This window comes from Drosophila montana, unplaced genomic scaffold (assembly GCF_035044405.1).
Source record: "Drosophila montana isolate Dmon_TW-CO22-7 unplaced genomic scaffold, ASM3504440v1 contig_3848_1, whole genome shotgun sequence".
Taxonomy (NCBI): Eukaryota; Metazoa; Arthropoda; class Insecta; order Diptera; family Drosophilidae; genus Drosophila; species Drosophila montana.
Window position 1 is genome coordinate 4,122,423 of NW_026998720.1, and position 22,076 is coordinate 4,144,498.

At 41.4% G+C, this 22,076-nt stretch overlaps 5 protein-coding genes across 11 annotated transcripts; 1 reads left to right on the forward strand and 4 right to left on the reverse strand.

The window, feature by feature from the left end:
- Positions 1 to 116: 116 nt before the first annotated feature.
- LOC135438714 (mucin-2) lies at positions 117 to 5,519 on the reverse strand. 5 transcript variants are annotated; one of them, XM_064697130.1, is made up of 10 exons: positions 5,451 to 5,519; positions 3,967 to 4,068; positions 3,520 to 3,908; positions 2,968 to 3,408; positions 2,658 to 2,786; positions 1,382 to 1,688; positions 1,228 to 1,325; positions 1,036 to 1,165; positions 818 to 972; positions 117 to 759 (listed from the first exon to the last, which is right to left on the reverse strand). In XM_064697130.1, exons 2-9 carry the CDS (start codon positions 4,052 to 4,054, stop codon positions 854 to 856), a joined length of 1,701 nt encoding a protein of 566 aa, XP_064553200.1. In that variant the 5' UTR covers positions 4,055 to 4,068; positions 5,451 to 5,519; the 3' UTR covers positions 117 to 759; positions 818 to 853. The 5 variants fall into 5 exon arrangements, with proteins under 5 accessions (XP_064553200.1, XP_064553202.1, XP_064553201.1 ...); XM_064697132.1 differs by having other exon boundaries at positions 117 to 972; positions 2,968 to 3,375; XM_064697131.1 differs by having other exon boundaries at positions 117 to 972; positions 2,658 to 2,777.
- Positions 5,520 to 5,670: 151 nt separating this feature from the next.
- On the reverse strand, positions 5,671 to 6,161 carry mRpS21 (mitochondrial ribosomal protein S21). Its single transcript, XM_064697138.1, has 2 exons — positions 5,923 to 6,161; positions 5,671 to 5,864 (listed from the first exon to the last, which is right to left on the reverse strand). The coding sequence occupies exons 1-2, from the start codon at positions 6,067 to 6,069 to the stop codon at positions 5,748 to 5,750; spliced, it is 264 nt and encodes an 87-aa protein (XP_064553208.1). The 5' UTR covers positions 6,070 to 6,161; the 3' UTR covers positions 5,671 to 5,747.
- A 145-nt stretch (positions 6,162 to 6,306) lies between these two features.
- On the forward strand, positions 6,307 to 9,412 carry Droj2 (DnaJ heat shock protein family (Hsp40) member A4-like). 2 transcript variants are annotated; one of them, XM_064697136.1, is made up of 4 exons: positions 6,307 to 6,490; positions 7,359 to 8,485; positions 8,552 to 8,693; positions 8,750 to 9,412. In XM_064697136.1, the coding sequence occupies exons 2-3, from the start codon at positions 7,385 to 7,387 to the stop codon at positions 8,660 to 8,662; spliced, it is 1,212 nt and encodes a 403-aa protein (XP_064553206.1). In that variant the 5' UTR covers positions 6,307 to 6,490; positions 7,359 to 7,384; the 3' UTR covers positions 8,663 to 8,693; positions 8,750 to 9,412. The 2 variants fall into 2 exon arrangements, with proteins under 2 accessions (XP_064553206.1, XP_064553205.1); XM_064697135.1 differs by lacking the exon at positions 8,750 to 9,412 and having other exon boundaries at positions 8,552 to 8,728.
- An 830-nt stretch (positions 9,413 to 10,242) lies between these two features.
- On the reverse strand, positions 10,243 to 13,331 carry LOC135438713 (WD repeat-containing protein 36). The gene is made up of 3 exons (XM_064697128.1): positions 12,063 to 13,331; positions 11,561 to 11,998; positions 10,243 to 11,499 (listed from the first exon to the last, which is right to left on the reverse strand). Exons 1-3 carry the CDS (start codon positions 13,225 to 13,227, stop codon positions 10,319 to 10,321), a joined length of 2,784 nt encoding a protein of 927 aa, XP_064553198.1. The 5' UTR covers positions 13,228 to 13,331; the 3' UTR covers positions 10,243 to 10,318.
- Positions 13,332 to 13,948: 617 nt separating this feature from the next.
- Positions 13,949 to 21,047, reverse strand: CCHa2 (CCHamide-2). Of its 2 annotated transcripts, none has more exons than XM_064697140.1 (4): positions 20,853 to 21,047; positions 16,174 to 16,254; positions 14,412 to 14,653; positions 13,949 to 14,341 (listed from the first exon to the last, which is right to left on the reverse strand). In XM_064697140.1, the coding sequence occupies exons 2-4, from the start codon at positions 16,247 to 16,249 to the stop codon at positions 14,234 to 14,236; spliced, it is 426 nt and encodes a 141-aa protein (XP_064553210.1). In that variant the 5' UTR covers positions 16,250 to 16,254; positions 20,853 to 21,047; the 3' UTR covers positions 13,949 to 14,233. The 2 variants fall into 2 exon arrangements, with proteins under 2 accessions (XP_064553210.1, XP_064553209.1); XM_064697139.1 differs by lacking the exon at positions 20,853 to 21,047 and adding an exon at positions 16,833 to 16,967.
- Positions 21,048 to 22,076: the final 1,029 nt, after the last annotated feature.

Consider the following 22,076-nt stretch of genomic DNA (forward strand, 5'->3'; position numbering starts at 1 on the left):
ATATTTGAAACAATAATTCTTTTGTTTGTTTCTTCTACATACACACATACACGATTTACGTTTGAACAATTAAATTAATTGGCCAAAAAAAGGTAATTCAACAAATAATTAATCAATTCTCAATCAATAAGCAACTTGTTAGCTATGTATTTCTTCGATAGGGTACATATATATCTGGGGACTTACGATAGGGAACAAAAAAGTATATATATATATATGGGTATGTATATAAGCAGTTCTATTTGCTACTGATATATGCGGACTTAAAGCCCTTTCCTGCTTCATTTTAAGTATTTAAGGGGGAGCAAAAAACGATGCCTCAACTAACAAAGAATATTATCATCAACTTCAACCTCTTAAGTGTTGCCAACTAACTCATATCAAATATAAGCAAGCATACCAATATTCTACAAATACATATACATATATATTTATATATATTCGATTTTTATATAGCTTCAAATAGCGCAAGTCTCTCTTTTGTTTGCTTGATTTTCACATGCTCCGTTTCTTTCCTTGCTTTCAAACATTTTGCATATAAGTATTTTGAATATAAAAATCTTGCTTTATCTCGCACTTTCTAACCTGCCAAAAATATCACGAGAGTTTTTTGCTATTTTACAATTGATAAGAGCGAAATTAAATTGTGTTTTTTCATTTTTATAGAAATTTAGATTTTTGACCAATTCCGAGAGAGCGCATTTCTGTCTATGCTAAACAAATTGGAACAGAATAAGTATATGGATCTGTTCAGTGTATCTGCTAATAACTTAGTTAATATTTAATATAGATTATTAGTGTATATATATGTATATACTTTCTGATAACGCTTACAAACTCCGATCGAAACGCTCTATTGGCTGGGAGTATGCATTGGAAGCCTGAAAAATGGATTGGCCAAGTTAACACGCGCAGCTGGCAATAGCTCCGGATGTTCGGTCAGAGTGTCCGACAATGCGGTGAGCAGCACACCTGGAGCATAAGTCTTGATTAAATGCAAATTCATTTTCTTAATATTATTAACATTTAACTCACGTAAAACTTTCTTTTGCAAATCAACAGGAATAACACCCAGATTGCCTTCACGCTCCAGGAACTCGGTTAGCTTCTGCAACTCCTGTTGAGCCTCATCGGAACCATGTGCCAGGGACTGGGCAAACATTACCTTGAGGATAAAAGTTACCATGTACTATGCGTTCCGGCAGCTAAGTTCGTTTGGCAACTTACCTTGGCTAATTTATACAGTATTTCTTCTAAGCTGTACTCATTGTACAAATACTCAACGATTTTGGCGCGACCCATGGTATCATCATAATCCGTAAGATCTGCAAAATATATTTGGTATCAATTCAGATGTTGACTGTTTTCAATTTCCGCTAACCTTGAGGACTCTCATTCTCAAGCGCCTTGAGCTTGCTCCAGAAGGTGAAGCTGTCCAGCGATTTGCCTCGGCCTATCTCAGGTGTTACCCCCTCCGAATCGATGTCCAGGTGAACGAATGGCTTCTCCGTGGTCGTGCTAGTTGTGGTTGTTGTGGTCGATGTGGTTGTACTGCTGGGCAAGCTATTGCGCTTCAAATGATTCTGACGCAGCTCCTCGGGAAAAATGCGATTGGCATAGGAGCGCTGCAAGAACTCAATTCCCAGACGTATATCACGCAAAAACTTCAGAGCGCTCTCCCTGGTAATCTGCAAAAGGTGCAAAGATTATATAGATAAGCTTTGGATATAAATATATGATACTATATAAGATATATAGCCTGATATATAGCTGCCTTCCAAAATATTCTAGCTTCCTTCCAAACACAAAAACACGCACACACACACACACACACACACACACACACACACACACGCACTGGCTGTGCTTCTTATTCCCTTAGCCCCGCACTACGGATAATGCTTTCCTGATTAACTAACGTGTTTATTGTTCGATCCTTATGCCATTTCAGGGCATATTTACATATACCATTCAAATATCTGTAAATATTATAGTTTTAAAATTTTTTGGGTAACGGGGTGAGTTACCCAGGAAGTAAACTGTTCTGGATCTGTGTATACTATAAGCTCCGGGATATGCTAATAAAGCAGGATTTCGATATCGATTCTTATTGATTTCATGCAAACGGGTCGAGCTATCGATAATTTAAACACAACTCGAACTGCCTCAAATTTCTCTAGCACATATTGAATCCCCAGACAATGCCTGTAAAAATACGTAATACAATTTTATGGGTAACGGGGTAAGTTACCCAGGAAGTGAACTATTTTTAATCTGTGTACACTATACGAGTGTGAACATATCAGCTTTGGTGTCTCCAGCTCTTATAAGCTCCGGTATATGCTTATATATCGATTCTTATCGATTTTATGCAAACGAGTTGAGCTATCGATAATTTAAACTCAACTCGAACAGCCTCTCATTTCTCTAGCATATCTCCAGCTCCTATTGTGATTACAGTCCTTCTGTCTTTTATTTAGATTTACACAAAATCAATATTTTAACCTATTCTCGATAGTATATCTATTATTTAACAGGGAGTTGTCTTGTTTTAAAATGGGTAAGATAATTAGTGTGAAAATTAATGTGGAAGTCCAGACATTGGTTTGCTTGCCGGACTTATAGATATTATAGATACAAAGAGTGTTAAAACCTACCAAATTCTCATTGATAAATTCCTCGACTGCCCTGGCAACGCCCGTCTCATCGCCAGTCCAGAAGACATATTGGGCCATATCGAAGGAGGAGTATTGGCCATTCGGATTGCGCAACAGACTCTGAGCGGTCTAAGAAAGAGAGAGAGAGAGAGGGAGAGAAAGAAAGAAGAAGAAGCCGTGTCAGGGAATATTCAAAGTAGTTAAAGAGGTGTACACAAAAGTGCGGGTTGTTTTGAATAGACACATGAATTTAGTTGGGTTAGCCAATTCGTTGCCGATCTGTATGGATTAGTTGAGTAGTCATAAGAACCTTGGCCGTCATATGGGGCATGCCGGAGCGCCGTTCGGTGGTCTTGGCCACCGTCTCTAGCTGATCGATCAATATGTCGCCAATGGTCTCCTTGTTGACATCGTGATTATGCTGAGACCCAGGCAATTTATCAGCCGTGGCCGCTGTTGCCTCTGTCTCTGCGGCATTCTCGGCTGGCTCGCCAGCCAAATCCTCGACAGGTTGGGCATCGCGTTCGACTGATGCCGCTTCTGCTCCGAAAGCTGGCGTTGCAGTTGTTGTTGTTGGGCTTGTGCTTGTCGAAGTGGAAGTGGAAGTGGGCGTGGACGTGGACGTAGACGTAGACGTGGACGTTGTTGTGGACGTGGGAGATGTGGGCAACACCTCGGGATTTTGGCCAAACGCTAGACGCGCTGCACCGTAGAAAGCCTGTTGATTTTTGGGTGGTTTCGTGGATATACACTTGGATTTTCAAAAGACACATATTGGCATTTACAAGGCACAAGAATGGACATACATACATACATAAATTGGCAAATGGGAGAGGACTTAAGCATGGGCATGGGCTTTTACCTTGGCATGTGCGCCCGGCTCGGTCGCTGGCTTTCCAGCCGTTTTCGGCTCCTCTAGCTGTGAACGCTCGCCGTCATCCTTGAAGGCCGCCGTAGTCGTGGTGGCCGATGTGCTTGTGGTGGTTGTGGTCGACATTGACATCAACGGCGTGGCCACCTCCAGTTGTCGCTCCAGGTCGGGCATCAGATGCAAGCTATGATCCTTGCTGCCCGCCTCCGGAGGGGCAATCACCTTCTCAATGCTCTCCTTTGTGGTGGTTGTTGTGCGCACCGTGCTGCCATCATGCTGCCGCTTGCCCACGACAGGCTGAGGCTCCTGCCGCAGCTGATCCAGCTCGACCACATCGTCCTCGATCAGCGGAAAGGCTGCATCGCCGCGCTTCGAAGGAGCTAAGCATACAGATATATATTTGTATATTATATATGTAGATACTTGTAGCCTACTTACTGTAGATATATGGCAAGAGCGCTGGATAGGCCTGAGCTAGGCTGCAGCTGACCACCAAGACGGCCGCCACGAATCTATTGCCGAGCATAACGTAAGCGCGAGCTGAAAATTACATTCGACGTAATCCATTTTATTAGCTGCCAAAAATTTGATTACATATACATACATATGTGCAAAGTGTGTCTCTGCCTGTGTGTGTGTGTGTGTGTGTGTGTGTGTGTGCCGAAAAGAGAGCAGAGCACAAATACACGCACAAAAATGCAAATAAATAATGCTAAAAATAACACAAGAAATCGATAAAACAGCGGCAGTAAAAACGGCGAAACCAAAGCTAAACCAAACAACAAAAAATTACAAGAAATAACAGTTATTTTTTTAATGCCGAATATTAAATACCCTTGCTGGCATACATATATCAGGCACAGCCAGATACAATTGTCGAGTGATCGATATAAGAGCTATACATTAGTACCCCAATATGGATAAAAGCAGAAAAGCGAAGCAAAGAGAATTTCAAGTTTGGTCAAGAGTTAAGCAGATAGTTCCAATGGCAGCTTCTATATCAAGACGTTTAGAATAAAGCAGTAAAGTAAAGCTAGTAAGTGCCAAGTTTGGTCTAGATTTAAAAAGATAATTCCAATGATATAGAAGTTGTGATTAAATGCATACAGCTCATATTTCTTATGTTTGGTTAACGGCGCTTTTTGCTTATAATTCCAATATCAGCTATATCCGAATATATACAATATCCTAACCACAACAAAAATATATACATATGTAAGCCAACTTTAATCACGGTAATTGAAATTCTAGTTTACATAGAAAGTCACATGCCGACAGAGGCTATATCGACTTGGCTTACTTATACATACATGTATATAATATGTATACTTTATAAAGTGTGACAAAATAAGTATGCCCTTTGCAAGGGTATAACAACAAGGGGCCGCAACAACAAGCTTGGGGCTTGTCAATGGGGGCGACAAGGCTTGAAAAAGCGAAACACGCCAACTTTGATGTAAAGTGAACTTTATGCTGTGGTCCGCAACTAAACCACCCAACCACCCACAATCACACACACACACACATACACACACACACACACACAAACAGACTCACACTCTTACGCAGTTAATTTAGTGGATTGGCCGCAAAAGCGTATTATCGATGCATTCGGGAGCACTTAAGCACGTTCGAGCCTTAGAAACCACTTGGTTTTATAGTAGGGCAGCAAAAATGATACCACTGCCAAAATTATGTTACAAATGCAGCACAAGCATGCACATATACGTACATACATGTACACACACACACACACATGCACTAAGTACATGTACATGTACAAAGGCGTTGCGAAAAAAAACGATAAGGCAACGCTTAAAAGAGTGCTATATTTTCTTACAACATAAATAACATTTTAACATAACAATATGTTTTCACAGCGCAAAATGTAGAAAATTTACAGCTTAGTTTTACACTTTTACCTTAGTACCGTATAATTCTATAAAACGCGTCCTAACCGCACGAAAGCAGACAAGACTCTGACCCGAGAGCTACTTGCATATTGTTTGGCCAAAAAATTGAAAGCTCGCTCTTGCCGCTAAAGCGTTATAACCCTCTAAAGCCAGTGGGTTAAAATCCGTACGCTGCAAGGACAAAAGCTCAGTTGAAAGCTTGAGTCTCCGATAAATGTGCTTACAAATGTTTATCGAGCGCTCGTTTCTTAACTATGTTTTATTATCATTTATAAACAAATGCACAAAATTGATAATCGATAACATTTAACTGCAGCCCGGAAAGGGATCCACCCGATTTTTCCGCAGCACAAATTGAATTTTCCGATTCATGTCCTCGTTGTAGATGGCTTTGCACTTTTCAAAATTTACACGACGGCGCACCTGTAAAATGGAAAATGTTAGCAAATGTTTAAAAACTTCACATTGATTGTGTACGCACCTGGTAGGGCTTCTCGTAGAAACGCGTGCGCCGAAATTGATCAAAGATTTCCTCCTTGCCGAGAATGCGGTTTAGCAACCGGCACGCCTCCTCCACGTTGTTGTTATGCACGAACACTGTGCGTGCCAAAAATTGAGCATGTCTCATTTTGATTTTTATTTAGACTTTAGTTTTTAATTGGCTGTTTACTTCGTCCGAGTTAAATAACCAGGTCGCAATAGACAGCTGTTGTAAGAAGTGTGACCGTACCGTTAAAAGCTCATGGGGCTGCCAGACTGCGCGTTTTTAGCAGGGCTGCATCTGCAGATAAATGACTCGTTACTATGACAGTATTATTACCTATAAATATTGTTTTATTTCCCACCCCTAATATATTCTCGATCTTTCATACAACAAGCGTGGCGGATTCATATAGCGATAGCAGGCTGCTGAAAAAGTATTCGAAATAGATTAAAAATTGTAGTAAAAGTGTAATTCTTAAAGCGTACTGAAAAACGGTATACATATATATATATATATAACTATTAGAACAAATACTCGAATACTCGGCGAACTACTGCTATAAAAGGTGAGAGCCACTAAGCAATGAACTAATTATTTCCGCAGGCATTTGCATTGTGTGTGTATTTGGTACTACATTTTTGCCCACTCTTTGTTAAGTAATCATAGGTAATTGCAATTTTTTCCTACGCAAGCAGTAGGTGAACTTTGGTGCGTCGATGCACTGCTGCACATTTTGCAAAATCGATTCAAGTCGTTGACGATAGCTGAATTTTCTTTGTCTCTACCCCAATTACTTTCCTCTGACGCAGCGTCCTGCGCGGCACATGTTTCAGCTTGTGCACACATACAAACGCGTAAGTATGTACATGCATGTGTCTGCCAGGGCGCTGCAGCTTGCACAATTGACAAGGGACCTACGAAAATCGCACATAAATCAATAGAAAATTGTACAGCGTTTTCTTTTTTTTTTGCACGTTGCTTTTCACCTCGTCATTGTGTTGGTGTACTTTTTTCACATTGTCATGCGTTTGCTTTGTGCCGCTGTTCGCGCAGGGGCAACGGTTACGGTGACCAGGGCTGCGTAATGCTGACGAAATTTTCTAGAAGCTTATGTACATATATACTTATGCTCGTGTGTGTTGGTGTTTTTGCGTCAATATAATTGTGCGCCAATGAGTAGTGTGAGTGCTCGAGAGAGGGGCAGAGTCAGCTGTGTGGCGTCGAAGTGGTATCCAAAAAACGAACATAAAAGCGAATTGAAATAGAAAATTTCTAGAAAACGTGGTGCTTTGCCAGCGCATTATCTACTGACCTTGATTTTTTTTTATTTTTTTTTTTTGCATGCCGGAAGCACCAGTTACACGCACAACCAAAAATTTATAAATATATGGCAACCTGAGTAATCGAAATTTTGTAATCGTTTGTGCTTGCAGTTAAAGTTTAAAAAGCAACAGCTAAAATGGTCAAAGAAACGGGCTATTACGATCTGCTGGGCGTGAAGCCCAACGCAACACCTGATGAGCTGAAGAAGGCCTACAGAAAATTGGCGCTGAAATACCACCCGGACAAGAATCCTAATGAGGGTGAGAAATTCAAAGCAATCTCGCAGGCGTACGAGGTGCTCTCCGATGCGGACAAGCGTCAGGTGTACGATGAGGGCGGTGAGGCGGCCATCAAGAAGGGTGGCGCCGATTCCGGTGATTTCCGCAATCCCATGGACTTCTTTGAGAAGTTCTTTGGCGCCGGTTTTGGCGGTAGCGGCGGCGGTCGTCGTCGTGAACGACGCGGCAAGGATGTGGTTCACCAGATGTCCGTGCAGCTCGAGGAGCTGTACAATGGGGCAACGCGCAAACTGCAGTTGCAGAAGAATGTGATTTGTGACAAGTGCGAGGGTCGCGGAGGCAAGAAGGGCAGCATCGAGAAGTGTGTCCAGTGCCGCGGCAACGGTGTCGAGACACGCGTGCAACAGATCGCGCCCGGCATTGTGCAACACATCGAGCAGGTGTGCCGAAAGTGTTCCGGCACCGGTGAGACCATACAGGAGAAGGATCGCTGCAAGAACTGTAACGGACGTAAAACTGTGCGGGAGCGCAAGGTGTTGGAAGTGCACATCGAGAAAGGCATGCGGGATGGTCAGAAGATTGTATTTACAGGCGAGGGCGATCACGAGCCCGAATCTCAACCGGGTGATATCATAATATTGTTGGACGAAAAGGAGCATACAACGTTTGTACATGCCGGCACGGATCTGATGATGAAAATGCCACTCCAGCTGGTCGAGGCGTTGTGTGGGTTCCAGCGCATTGTCAAGACGCTGGATGATCGCGATCTGCTCGTGGCCACGCAACCTGGCGAAGTTATACGACATGAAATGACTAAGTGTATCGCAGAGGAGGGCATGCCCATATTCAAGAATCCCATGGAGAAGGGCACGCTAATCATTCAGTTTGAGGTCATTTTCCCCGATGTGATCAACCCATCAGTTATACCGACGCTCAAGCAGTGCTTGCCACCGGCGCCAGAGATTGACATTCCAGTTGATGCAGAGCATACAGTTTTGGTAAGTCAAACAGAGCTCTTTTACCGGGTAGCATAACTAATGTAATCTTTCTCTACTAATTTGCAGGAGGACTTTGATCCCAAACAACGTCGCCAGCAACACCAGCGCATGGCCTACGACGAGGATGAGGGTGGCTATCAAGATGGACCGCGCGTTCAACAGTGCACATCCAGTTAAGCGGCCTACACTTAAAACTACAACACAAAAAGTAAACAAAATCTAAAAAAAAAAAAAAAAAAAAAACATGTCTATATCCAATCCAAGCGATATGGAGTGTATACGCTCGCCCTGCGTTCTATTGTAACCTAAATCAAGACGTCTTAACACCCTGAATCTAAACCAGTTGCTGCCCCCTGAACACAGGCGCCTAACAGAACAACACCTGGCACCACCACCTCCAACAACACCAACCACTATAGCACCGGTACCACCATTCGAGTGGCATTCGCATTCATTGTAATATCCCAAGCAAAATACACTCGCAAACATTTAACATAAAGAAGCCGAAATTTAAGAAACAAATTTGAAGTTATATGGCTTAGGATCAGAGATATGCTCTTCAGACTACGAGATATGCTAATTACGATATTTAGGTATAAAAACAAAACAAACAAAAATACTTATCAAAATATGCACATTTTTAACGCGTGGTTCGAAAACTATATATATATAAAACTATAAGTATATTGTTTTATTCCGTTTATATTGAGTTGGATATGAGTTGACAATAGGAGCCCCAAAACAAAAAAACATGAAAAACAAAAATAAACCTTAAATCAGTCGCCACTAGAACCGCATATTAAAAGTCCGCGCACGATCGCGTCTAGGAACAAGTTTAAGTTATTTAATTCCAGCATAAATAAATAAAAGCGTTAGATTAAACGGATATAACAAATAAAATAATTAATACACAATTTCAACCTAAAACTGTGTGCATCCAATTTCTAATTTCAGTTTGTTTTTTGTGTGTTGGGAAATAACTTAATACAGCGGACGCTCAGCTTCCGAGTTAATCTCATATGCAAAAATTCGGATAATTCATTAGAAACTGAAAACTAATTTTAGTTGGATTTCAAAAGTATTTTTTAATGAGAAAATTAATGAAATGGAATATTCTACATTCTTTATTTTCCTGATCGAAATTCTAAATAATTTTAAAATCAAATTTCCGAGCTGTATATATTACAGCGGTATTTTTCCAGATTACGTACAATATTACTTTTAATAAATATGTATACTATCCTGGCTGATCGACAGGTGCGCTAACTGTAAACTGAAGTTTTATCAGGGGTTAATATTTGTTTTGTTTTGAATATTGAAATTTAGGTAAAACTGTCTGAAAATGTATATTTTTAAAGACCTTTTAGCTGATATATTTTAATTTACTTATAAAACTCAACTAGCCCAGAATATTGAAGTCCGATTTAACAAATATATACCTCCATAGCCTCGTGAATCTGTATAGAATAATTTCAGTTGAAAAATTGGCGATTCCGCTAAATAAAATGCTTTACTAAAGAAGCTTTAAATTGTTATTCTAGATACACTTTACAGTACATCTACTAAGTTACGACTTATCTTAAGTTAACAAATTTCTCAACGCTTATTTTTAAATGCGAGTCCATAGTCCTGATCCGCACAAGTCCAAAAATGTATGTCATTGGACCAGCTGACTTGAATTATCTAGAAAATATATGATCCCGCATTCTGATCTATTTGTTGATGACCTTATGTGACTCTCATCTAATACACCATAGTTTAGTTTTTAAAATGTGTTACCAATTTATTTACAAACATGGTAAAAAGTAATTAGAGCAATAATAATAGTTCAAACTAATGCGCAAAGTTACGCAGTGCTGCGACGACGCCTGTGCCGTAGATCAGTTTGCTCTCGATGCGCTCCCAGGCCAACTGTTGCACCTGCGAGACGCTCCGCAGGGGCTTGACGAGCTCTGGTGATTCAGTTAGACTGAGGCCGTGGGAGCGCAGATAAACGCTTAGATAGGATTGCGCCAGTTCAAAGTCTTGATGCGTGCCAAACATGAACTCGATCAGCTTGAGGAACTGCCGCATGGCGAGCATAGTACCGCCAGCGTCGGGATGCAGCGATTTAATCTCAAAGTCCACCATTGACGGACCCAGTTGAGTGATGTGCTGCACGGCGGGATCAAAATCGTTGCTTGTGGCAGTTGCCTCTAGCAGCTTGCCAAAGGCGGTTAGATTATTGAAGGAGGAGGCCTGCAGCACTCGGGAGCCATCGTTGGTTGCAGGTGCGTTGCTAACATCAAAGCGCATCTCCAGGCCTGACACCGTCGGCAGAAAGAAGGGCGCTTGTTTGGGCCCTTTGGGTGGTGCCTTCGGTTTGTTTCGCTGCTTAATCAGCTCCAGGTCGAGCAGATTCTGCCAGCGAGAGGCAGCCAGGCCTGACAGTGTAATCAGTTCAGGCGATAGCTGCTTGGGCGTTTCGTATTTGGCATCAATCTCCTCGCCTAGCTCCACATTATCCTCATCATTATCAATGCCCAGCTCCTGCATGGCGTCCTCCAGTTCCATGGCATCGCAAATATTTGTGGGCAGACCCACATATGGTGCAGGCTCGTTTGGATCAATGGAACGCAGCGAAATCTGATTGAACAGCGTCTTATTTGCCCACAGGTAAATACCCAGCAGGTTGACATGCGCCGTGGCCAGAAAATCGCCACTGGGCGACATGCTCAGCGAGATACAGGGACGCTCCACACGAAAGTGATCAATCATATAGGACGAAGGTATATCCCACACTTTGATAGTAGAGTCCATGGAGGCGGTGATAAGCCAACGACTGTCTGGACTAAAGGTCATATCGTTGAGCTTTGCTGTGTGGCCAATAAACTTGCGCACAATTACACGCGTATCCATGTCTACCACATAGATCTTAAATGTTTCCAGGCCAATGGCCAGCATGCAGCTTTCGCGATGATGCCGCATCAGAGCAACGCCGTCCGCCAAACGCAGCATGGCAGTCGGCTTTTGAGCTGCGGAATAAACAAAGGCTTGAGTTCGTTGGTCAAGAATTCAGTTTCAGCACACACTCACAATTGCCCTTGAATGGCCAGAATTTGACTAGGCCTTTGGAACAGCCAGAAACCACATACTGATTCAAGTTGTCGCAAGCCAAGCCACGTACAGCTGCCTCATGCGCCGGATGGAATCCGCCATAGCTTAAGCGATGGAAACCGGACTGAATGTTGAACCGCTCCACATCGCCGCTGCTGTAGCCAATGATGACAAAATTGCCGCAATTGGTGGATATGATGCATGTGGTCTCGGTTTGGAAATTGACGCGATTTTTATTTTGAAATTGTTTCGGCACCAGGCGATGCTCGCCCAAACGACTCTTGTGAAATGTCCAGGTGGTCGTCTGTATAATGCCCGCATGTATGGCGGCAATGTTGTCCCATTCCTTTTCGCGAGCCACATCTGAGGTGAACTCCAGAATTGGCGGCATGCTGTGCTTATCGTACTGAAAGCGATCTGTGAATTGTAAGTGAATTAGCAGTTAATTAGGAACAGAGAGAATTCCGATTGATTAAATTACTTTTCTTCTTGGTCGCCTTGGGATTGTAAGTGGCTCTGCCCATGCTCTTGTTCAGCGACTCCGAGATGGTAGAGAATACACGTAGGGTACTATCCTCACCGGCGGACAATATGGAAACGCCGGTGCCGCCATGATAGCGTATGCAAAGCGGTGGCTTTGTGTGACCCTCGCGTATGCGCAACTGCCGTGCGCCACCGTCGGACATGTCGAATATGAAGAGCTTCATGGAATTGTCCGGCGATGTGGTAAAGACCACCGGTTCGCTGGGCAGGCATATAGCCGTGGTCACCTGCTCCTCGTGCGCCTGCAATTGACCAGCCAATTTGTGCTCCTCCAAGTTCCAGAAGGCCATATAACCGTTGCTGCAGGCGGATACCAATATGGGCGGACCATCTGTACGAAAAGCCAGCTGGGTGACTAAGCCCCACTCCTGCTTGAAGGCCATCAGCACTGTATCGAATTTCAGATTCAAAACAATAATTGTGCCATCAGCATGTCCAACGCCCACCACATCCAGTGCTGGCGCCGGTTCAATACAAGTCACCCGATTGGGATGGCGACTGAGCGTGCACACAATGCTGTTTTTACTGATGTTCATGATCTTCAGCTGGCCCTGCTGTGAGCCCAGCACAATTTTATTGACGTAAGTGGGCGGATGAGCCAGAGCCGTTATCAGGAACTCGTCCTCCTTGAAGGGCACATCTAAATAGACATCGTCTGTGGGTATGTTCCACACTTTGAGCACATTGCTACGATCCACGGCAATCAGGTTTCTACCAAAGGGCAGCAACAGATGCACATCACGCTCATGACCCCGATACACGTGCCGTATGTGCTTGCCCGCGCGCCAGGCATAGATACACTTGTTGCTGGCCGTGTACGTGTGCAGTCTGTCCGTGGCCAAGGCAGTTATATCGTCGGGGTGCAGTCCGCTGACGTGCAGCAGACGCAAATGGCTGGCCGTGTACACCTGAAAGGAGCGGCCGATGCATGTAATCAGCAACGTGTCTCGACGGCGTTGCACATAGCGCGTCACGGCCGGCACTTGGTTGCTGACATAGCCGAGCGCGCGATTCCGTCGGAATATCTGGCTGCTCTCCCTAATAACTCCTCGGGATTCTTTCTCCTCCGCTACCGAGCTGTCCTCTGCACGCAGATGCGTCATTTTTAATTAAACTCAAGTCTTTTTCTTTTATATTTTAATAATCTTTCGCGATTCTCATGTTTACCCGCAACATCAGAGCACGTGTGTTAAGACCAATATTTCCAAACCCTGAAAGCAGTACATTCAAAACTGTAAATCAATGTTAACATAACAGAGCAATGCTATCAAAACTGTTAGTCGGTTAGTTTAAAAACTACAATACTTGTTGTCAAAGAAATGTATAAGTTTACTTCAAGAACTTAAAAAAATGTATCAAACACTCAACAAGCCGTGATATTTATAATATGTGTACTAAAATACTTTTGTTTGAATGCGAGTGTTAAACTAAAATTTTTTTCATTCGGGAAGATTAAACAGCTGTTGAAGCTATCGATAACAATCGAAGTGTGTACATTTGTACATAAAAATATCGAGATATCGACTCCTTGTCGTCGAACATGACAGTTTAATTTAAATGCCCAAAAATAGTTCTGCAGACAAGAACTAATTTAAATAAATTAAACGCTCAATTTAAATATTTTTCAATTTTGAATTTCATTTTATTAAATAACTCGCGTACTCGTAAACATAGATTCAATAAAAACTCTTGTGACCATTTAAAGTTTTTGGTTATTTTGAAATAAAATTTGTAATAAGTAATACTACCAACTACATATGTATGTGTATAGTCTTTCGATTGTTTCATACAAAAGTTAATAAAAGCAATAAAAAACATTTGCCATAGCATTTTCTTGTATTTTATTGAAAACGTTTTTGTTCATTTTTTTTGTACACCGAAATTTTTACCAGCCCTTAAAAATTTCAGTTAATTTTCAACTTTCACAGTTTATGCAATTAGCAATAATTTCTTGCTCTATGTGTAGACACCTATGAAACAATTTTAATTAACATTAATAAGTAGTTGATAATGTTGTTGTTGTTGCTGTGTAAGTTGTTGTTGCAGTTTGGGAAAGTGATTCATTTGGTTCAATTGATGCTGAAGTTAATGCCAAGTTGGATTTTGAGCTTAGTTGAGCGCGTTCAGCGCAACTTCGCGGTTAAAACTTTCGCCGGAACTCGAAAGCGGGTAATCCAGCTCACCTAGGCGAGGTACTGGTCGATGCGGGCGGTTAAACTGTAAGGAGAGAAAATGATATGCACTAAGATATTTGTCATGCTATGAATTTAGGTGTTTATTAACCCACCCACGACTTCATTATCTTGTAGAGCACTTGACGCGACGGATAATCGTCGAACTCCGGTTCGGGCACAGCGGGCGCCTGTTCATTTGCTGCCAGCATTGGCAGCAGACCATTTGGACGCACAAACTCCTGGTCCAGGCCAACGGCATTGGCAGACGCAGCACTGCCGGCCCTGGTGCCCGCCGCACTCAAGGACCGCTTCCCATGTCCGCCGTAACAGACGTGCCCATAGGCCTGACAGCCTTCTGTAAAATGCGAAATGCAAAATCGCAAAATGAATTAGCTAGCATCTACTTTGGCAAGAGATTGCTTCAAGCAAAAACTGTAATCGATATAACTTCCACACACGTACGCACACACACACACGCACGCACACACACACGCACACACACACACACGCACACACACTCGCACACATACGCACACTCTGAAACACTTTATTAACTGCGACTAGGGCTGGCTCGAAAAGTTTAAACCCGATGCGTGGCTGCAATACCCAGGAGAGGGGCAAAGTTTGTACCATTATGTGAAAATTCGATGAACAAACATTAACTGTGCCCAGGTCTGTGGGACTGGAAATCTTTAATCGCTTGCCAATGCTCTGGAGAGACATCTTTTGATAAGCATTTGACCTGCGTGACAAGGCGTATGTGATATTTTATTCGGAGTATGGTTTTATTTGTATTTATTTTTGTATTTTATTTTTTGCTTGTCTGAGTTTATTTTGACTGTTGACTCGATGCTATTTTTGAGCTTCCGCTCGCACACAGCACTTTATTAAGGGAGCTGCACGAGGGAGTTGGCGCTTTTTCTTGTCATTTGAACTTTGTTTTGGGCTTAATGTGCTCGCTGCCAGTCGCTGCGGGAGCATTAACAACTTCTTGTTAACATATTTTGAATGTCACTTGCCGAATCGAAGGCTGGCAATGAAAGAGTCTGACTTAATTGTTCTGATTATATTGGATTTATAACGATTTACTGCAAATAAGCACAACAAAATCCTAGAAGAAGCAGGATCGACAGACGGACGGACGGACGGACATGGCTAGTACGACTCGGCTATTGATGCTGATCAAGAATATATATACTTAATGGGGTCGGAGATGCTTCCTTCTGCCTGTTTACATACAGTTTACATTATATCCTTTTTACCCATTTTCAATGGGTTAATATTTCCGATTTTGGAACTCTGAAATCGTACTTGAAATAAGATTAAACTTTTTAACTTGTGGACTTTATCCTAAGATATAAATTTAATTTTATTTAATGGCTTTTAAGTTGCAAATACTTGATGTTTTTCTTGTTGTGCATTTTGTATCAGTTGCCTCTGGATTCCTGGCTAAATTATGATAAGAAAGTAAGTGCAGCCAATTATATGCAGTCCACCTTTTATGCATAATAAAGTTGTGCTGCGTGTGGCAATTGCACGCCCCCTCCCCTCGCTTCACTCGACCCCTTTTGATGAGGTAGCAGCTGCATAAACAAAGCCACAAAGGAGCAATGTCAATGGCGACAACGATGTCAACGCGAGGTCGAAGCTTCTGTTTGTTTTCCGTTAAATGTAAACTGTAACAATTGAAGCTGCCAGCAGTAACGTGTGTGTGTGTGTGTTTGTGACTTCCGCTTGTCAGGCATTTATAGGTTTGTTTTTTGCGCTTAAATTCAATGCGCATTGGAATAACAACTTAAGTGGCATGTGGCAAGCAATATAAGTCAATGTTTGAATACATTTCGAATAGCCTCCGCATGCATAACAAATACTCACTTTTGGCCTGGCTCTGTTGGGCGGCCAGGACGACGGTGCAGATGACAACCAGCAGCAGCGAAATTGTGGATTTCATATTAACTGCAAGGAGAACAGAATAAACGGCAGGCAATTATAGCTAGCATACTTGTACAGGTGTATGTGTGTGTGTGTGTGTGTGTGTGTAAGTGGGCGTGGTGGCGCCCACCTGTTGTTGAGTTGCTGACAATGGGCTGGCTGCCCCTGCGGATATGCTACACTAATTAGAAAAGCACGGCACACACATCCAATCCTCAAGTCACATGCATTTAAGTAGTTAATCCTGGGCGCAAAACTTTTGAACTTTGATTTATGTTTCACCCACATACAGGCAATTAGTGTGCGTGTGTGTACGCGTGTGTGTGGCACAACTTAAGCAAATGTGCGTTTATTACGTGCTTTGAATTTCTTAAGCAAGCTGCTTGCAACTATTTTACAAAGGACTATGCATAGACAAAAGCTAATTCATTTTGGATTTCTCACGAATTAAATGTATGTATGTGAAAAGCGTTACCAATGTCTTCTGGTATGTGCCATCAATCATACGACATGTGTGCCAAGCGAATTCTATTGTTCTTTTAAAACGCAGCAGGTCGCGTGTCCAGGTGCAGTACGTTCGCAATAGGCAATGAGAAACTCACCTCAGCTTTAACTGATCAGTTGATATTTTTATTGGCTTATATACAGCTAACAAGTCAAATAAAACATAACAAAAAAAAAAAAATAACACTTCAAGTTGCTTTGTTTATCAGCGCAGCACAATAATTAATATTCAATTTAATTGCTATATTAAATATATACTAAATATTTGTATGTGTGTATGTATATATTGCTTGCTGGGGAACTTTGTACGTTTTGTAAATGTATATATATAAATATATATAATCACAGATAGAGTTGGGTTTTTTACAGGATTTTCTATAGAATTTGACTTGTTTCTTTTTATTGTAAATTATTATTTTTGTATTTAAGCACAACGACGGCAACACCAAACTTTGCCTTCTAGCTGCCCACGAATTCGAGTCGACGTTTTCACATTTTCAAGCGCTGCCCGGCGACTGAACGACTGTGCGACTGTTCATCAGCGCCAGAGACAGAACGCTTTATAATCCATATAAAACTCTCGACTCTGGGCTGGTTGATAAGACACAAATCACGACGCGTTAATCGCAATTGAAATCGTGTCACGCGTTGCGATTCCAGACATTGCAAATTGCAGACTCTTCAGACTTGACTAAAAATATGCCAACTCTGAAGCTCTGTCGCAGATGGGATTTATTTTCAGGCCCAAGCTGAACTAAATATAAGCACAGATAAGTGCAGTCTTTGCGTGTGTGTGTGTGTGTGTGTGTGTGTGAGTGTGTGTGGGTGTGTGGGTGTGTGTGCGTGCTGCTACTGCAAAGTAGTAATAAAAATCAACAATGCCCACCTACACGCTGAAAAAACAATAATATTATTGTTATTACTTTGTTTATCAATCTGCCCGCGGACAGCGGCGCCATGTGTCAACTTCAATGGGCAGCAGGAATGGGGCTCTACGCCTGCCGCCCGCGGCTTATCAATTTTCCCAGCGCAGAGTGTCAGCTAATAACGATTTAATGAGCTGCTGCTGCCAATCTATATCTATAAACATTTATGCATAATACATATACTAATATCCGTTTCTCTGGCTGCTGGCCCACATAAATCAATTTCGAAAAACTTTCCAGCAGGTGCTGTTGCTTTTCAGCCCATTCCCTTACCCAATCCCGGCCGCATCGCAACGAATATCCGCGATCAACATCTGCCCAGGCAAAGTTCAGGTACATGCACCCTTATGTATTCCGTGTGAAATTTTTCTAATCAGCAGCAAGCTGATAATGCAAATATAAACATCACCTCTACATATACTATATGTGAGCGTATATATTTGAATAATGGGCATCTTAATAATACCCGCGCAGTTTTTGAAAGTGTGCCTGCGGCATGCGTTACGGCTGCGGCTCACTGGCCCGGCGGGTGGCCGATCGGTGTTGATCGGTGTTGATCGGTACAGATCGCATTCCATTTAGTTCAGGCCGTGCTGATAGTCGAATTAAGAGCGACAAGCCGGGCGCTGATTGGGGAGCTACATTTTGTGCCTTACTTCAGCAAGTGGAAAAACAAATGTCAGCTAATTAAATGCCTGCTCAAAACATTTGCGTTTTAAATTTGCTGCAGTCTCTTGTAGTTTTTAGTTGTCGAACAACTTTGGAACAGTTAACACTAATTGTAAATTAAGTTAAACTGCAATTTAATAAAAGCATACAATTTTGATGTGACCCCAGTTTTTATTCAGTTATGGTATTTTAGTCTGTAATTTTTTTTTCTCGTATGCTTATATTTTTTAATAGCGCCCTACTACGCGATTCTCATGAGATCAAGTAAGACTTACAGATTCTTATAATTTGCTGATGAGTTTTATATTATCAGGTTGTGCAGGCGATCCAATAAAGAGTATCTTTTGTATACTCTTTCTCTCTTTCCATAGCTTTTTTCTTTCTCCAAATATATCTGTATCTCCTTCATAAAGATTTACAGATTTGTATGCTTTGGTGATAAGTGTTATATTATCGAGTTGTGCTGGCGATCTAATTGTACTGTATCGTTGTACCCATTTCCGTTTCTCTTTCTGTCTCTCTCCCTCACTCTCAAAATATATATATATTTCTCTATCTCTCTTTTGCTCTTACTGCAATTTAAAATAAGCATACAATCTTTTTGAGAATCTCACTATTTATTCAGATATGGTAATCTAGTTTGTAATTTTATAACATTTTTTTGTATGTATGTATTATTTATTAGCGCCCTACTATGCGATTCTCATGAGTTCAAGTAAGGCTTACAGGCAATAATAAACGTCTGATAAGTCTTATATTATCAAGTTGTACCCTCTCTATTTTTCTTACTCTTCCTTGTTCTAACTTTAACCCGCTATATATTTATAATGATTCTGATTTATTACTTTTTATATAATATTATATTATTTTGTTCTCTAATTCAAATGTATATTTAATAATAATTACAAATAATAAAATAATCGTGGGTGTGCATATGTAAATTTTTAGTATACATATAACCATGTATACATGGGTACAAATAAAAAATGTATAAAGGCAATTCAGAGCAAATAGGAATAAAATGATTTATTTTAATATTTTTACCAAACCCAATTTGAAGCCTTAAGAGTTATTTTATTTGCTAATAAAAAGCGTATACTTACATAACCATTATTAATATTATTATTATTATTTGTATGGAATGCAGTTAAGTATCACGAGTTAACTATGTGCCTTCCGGATAAGTCAATGCTTCCTCCAGATAACTAGCCTGAGGTTTGAAGTGTATCTTCTTTGTTCATTTGCCCTCAGATAACACGTCTAGTTGGGTCTGAGAGGACTCGCTTCTTTAAAATGCTTTCATTTTAAAATGCAGCTTATTATCAATTACCAAATAAACGCTTAAAGGCTCTTGAAGCCGTTTTTGTGTTCTTGTATCGTTTACAATTTAATTTATGCCAGAGAATGTGTCTCGCATTTTAATACGTGTACAAGAAAAAGTCTAGTTGAAATAGCTCGACTAGGATATAAGTATACTGAAATAGGTCTATGGCTTGAAATTGTGCCAAAATAAACGAGAAGTGCCTGCACTCCAGCTAGTGCGTGTCCCAAATTTACAAATATCCCCTTCTACTTATTACTTTATAAGCTCTGTCTTTATCTGGTTTGCTAAGCTTAAATTCTCAAAATTGTAAATCAAGAATATATAAATCGTTTTCTGAGTATTTCAAAGAGATAAGATAAGAGAGCTGAGCTTATGTAGACCAAATTTCATTTTTATTCTTAAGATCTAGATTTTTGCCATTTAACTATTTTAGTACCCACTTGACTTGAGCCACTTGGTATAGAAGGAAATTAATATTTTACTACTTTTTACATTAGGAACCAATTTTTTTTTTGTGTAGAAGCAAATGTACAAGCAAATTTTAAGAATCAATTGAGTTATGCTTCATGCATCAGGTGCACTGATGGGGTTAGCAACAAGTTGCTTTCCCAAGGCAAGGTGAAAAGCGCAACTACAGCGAATTATAGTGTTTATTTTCTTATATTTTTTAAGTATTCGCCAGGATGCCAGGATTTATGCAGCTGGTGCGTAGGAGTTGTTTGCCTTCTAGTTTAATTTTGTGTTAGGCAAATGTGGGCGGCATTCACAACTTTCAACTTTGCGAGAGCAAGTGCAGCCCCTGGCGGCTTATAAAAAATTAATCAAAGCAACCAGGATGGCAAAGTTAAACGCAACATGATGATAACAAGGCTGAAACGCGCAATCAAAGCAAAGCTGAACTAAGCCAGCCACATCAAATGGCCACTAATCTAATTTGATTCAATTAAATTGAACAAATAAACATGGCCACAAAATATGACCGAAGGGGCAATTAAAATGGGCGTGCGTGAGTTTATGTGTGTGTGTGTGTGTGTGTGTGTGTGCGTGAGTTGGGGGCCAGAGGTTCTATGGGAAATGTGGGCTGCAACTTAAGCAAACAATCATTTTGCCAGCCTGAAGAAGCAATTGAAATTTGGACTTAAAATTGCAAATTAGAAAAGAAAATCTGTAAAGTCCGCCAAGGGACGGAAATCACTTACCAATTTGTTTTTTTTTTTAACTTATTTGTTGAGTATACGGTTGTGGTTCAGCCAAGCTAAAGTTGTTAACATAAAGTTGACACCTTGTTTTAGTTAGTTATAATCAGATCTGGTAGTTGCAAATCAATGCTGCCACACTGCACCTTAAAAAGTTGTAACTAATATTTTGAATCTTTTTCTGCGCGTTTGGTGTTGATGTCGCTCGAATGAAAGCCAAAATTCGTTTGAGGCCGTTAACAGCACACGGCTCAGCTTTATACAGCAGGACGACTGCGTGCGTGTGTGTGCGCGTGTGGGTGCATGCGTGTGTGGGTGTAGTTGTGACTGTTGCGCAGCCAATCAGAAGCGCGCGGCAAGCCGAATGATACCCGAAGCGTTGCCAACCGCCCGCCGCCTGGTTATATGCAATGGCCTTTTTGTGCCATTAATTTGCGTAGGTGCTGCAGCATTTGGACGCAAATGTTCCCGAAATCTGAGGCGGAGGCATCCGCTGTGAACCTTGGCACAACGCAGTCCGCTCCAGGCCCAAAGCACCCATTGCCATGCCCCGTGATAGACTAAAGGGCGGCCGCTTCAGCTGCTTCTGGGATGTCAAATTAGCGAGTTGCTCAGATTTATTTGGCCAGCAGTGCGTCATGTGAATAGATATGAGTTAATCAATGAATGGATTCAATTGGCATCTGCTGACGTCTGTGCCGTGGCCATCTTTGCCGCAAGCCAAGTCCAACTTTTCCGCTTGTCCTTTGCCCCGCCGTGTGGGAGGCTGCGTTGGCTTTTGATGTTAATCAAATATGTAATTTGCCTTTGATTTGCAATGCAGTTCGCACAATCGCATTGCATACATAGTTGGGTAGTCTGAGCAGACGGAACGCAAATTGATTTGCCAATGACTTGTTTACAACAATTATTTTCAATTGTTGCTAAAGCAGCAGCTTATCGCATCTAGAAAAATTACGTCGATAAGCAGCTGTTGCTGCCCCGAACTCACAGATCAAAATATTTGACATCAAACAGTAGCTACACCCCTACACAAAGCTCGTATCAATTTTATAACTATCTATATTAAACAGCTTGTTGTGCATTTCCGCAGGGCTGCCTCTTGACTTGGTAATTTTCTAAGCGAAATTTAATTACATATTAGGATCTAATGTGGAAATATTAAATTATATTTATTATTTAGGAGAGCTAAGAAAAAGTCACAAGCTACCAAGCCAACTTCTCAAT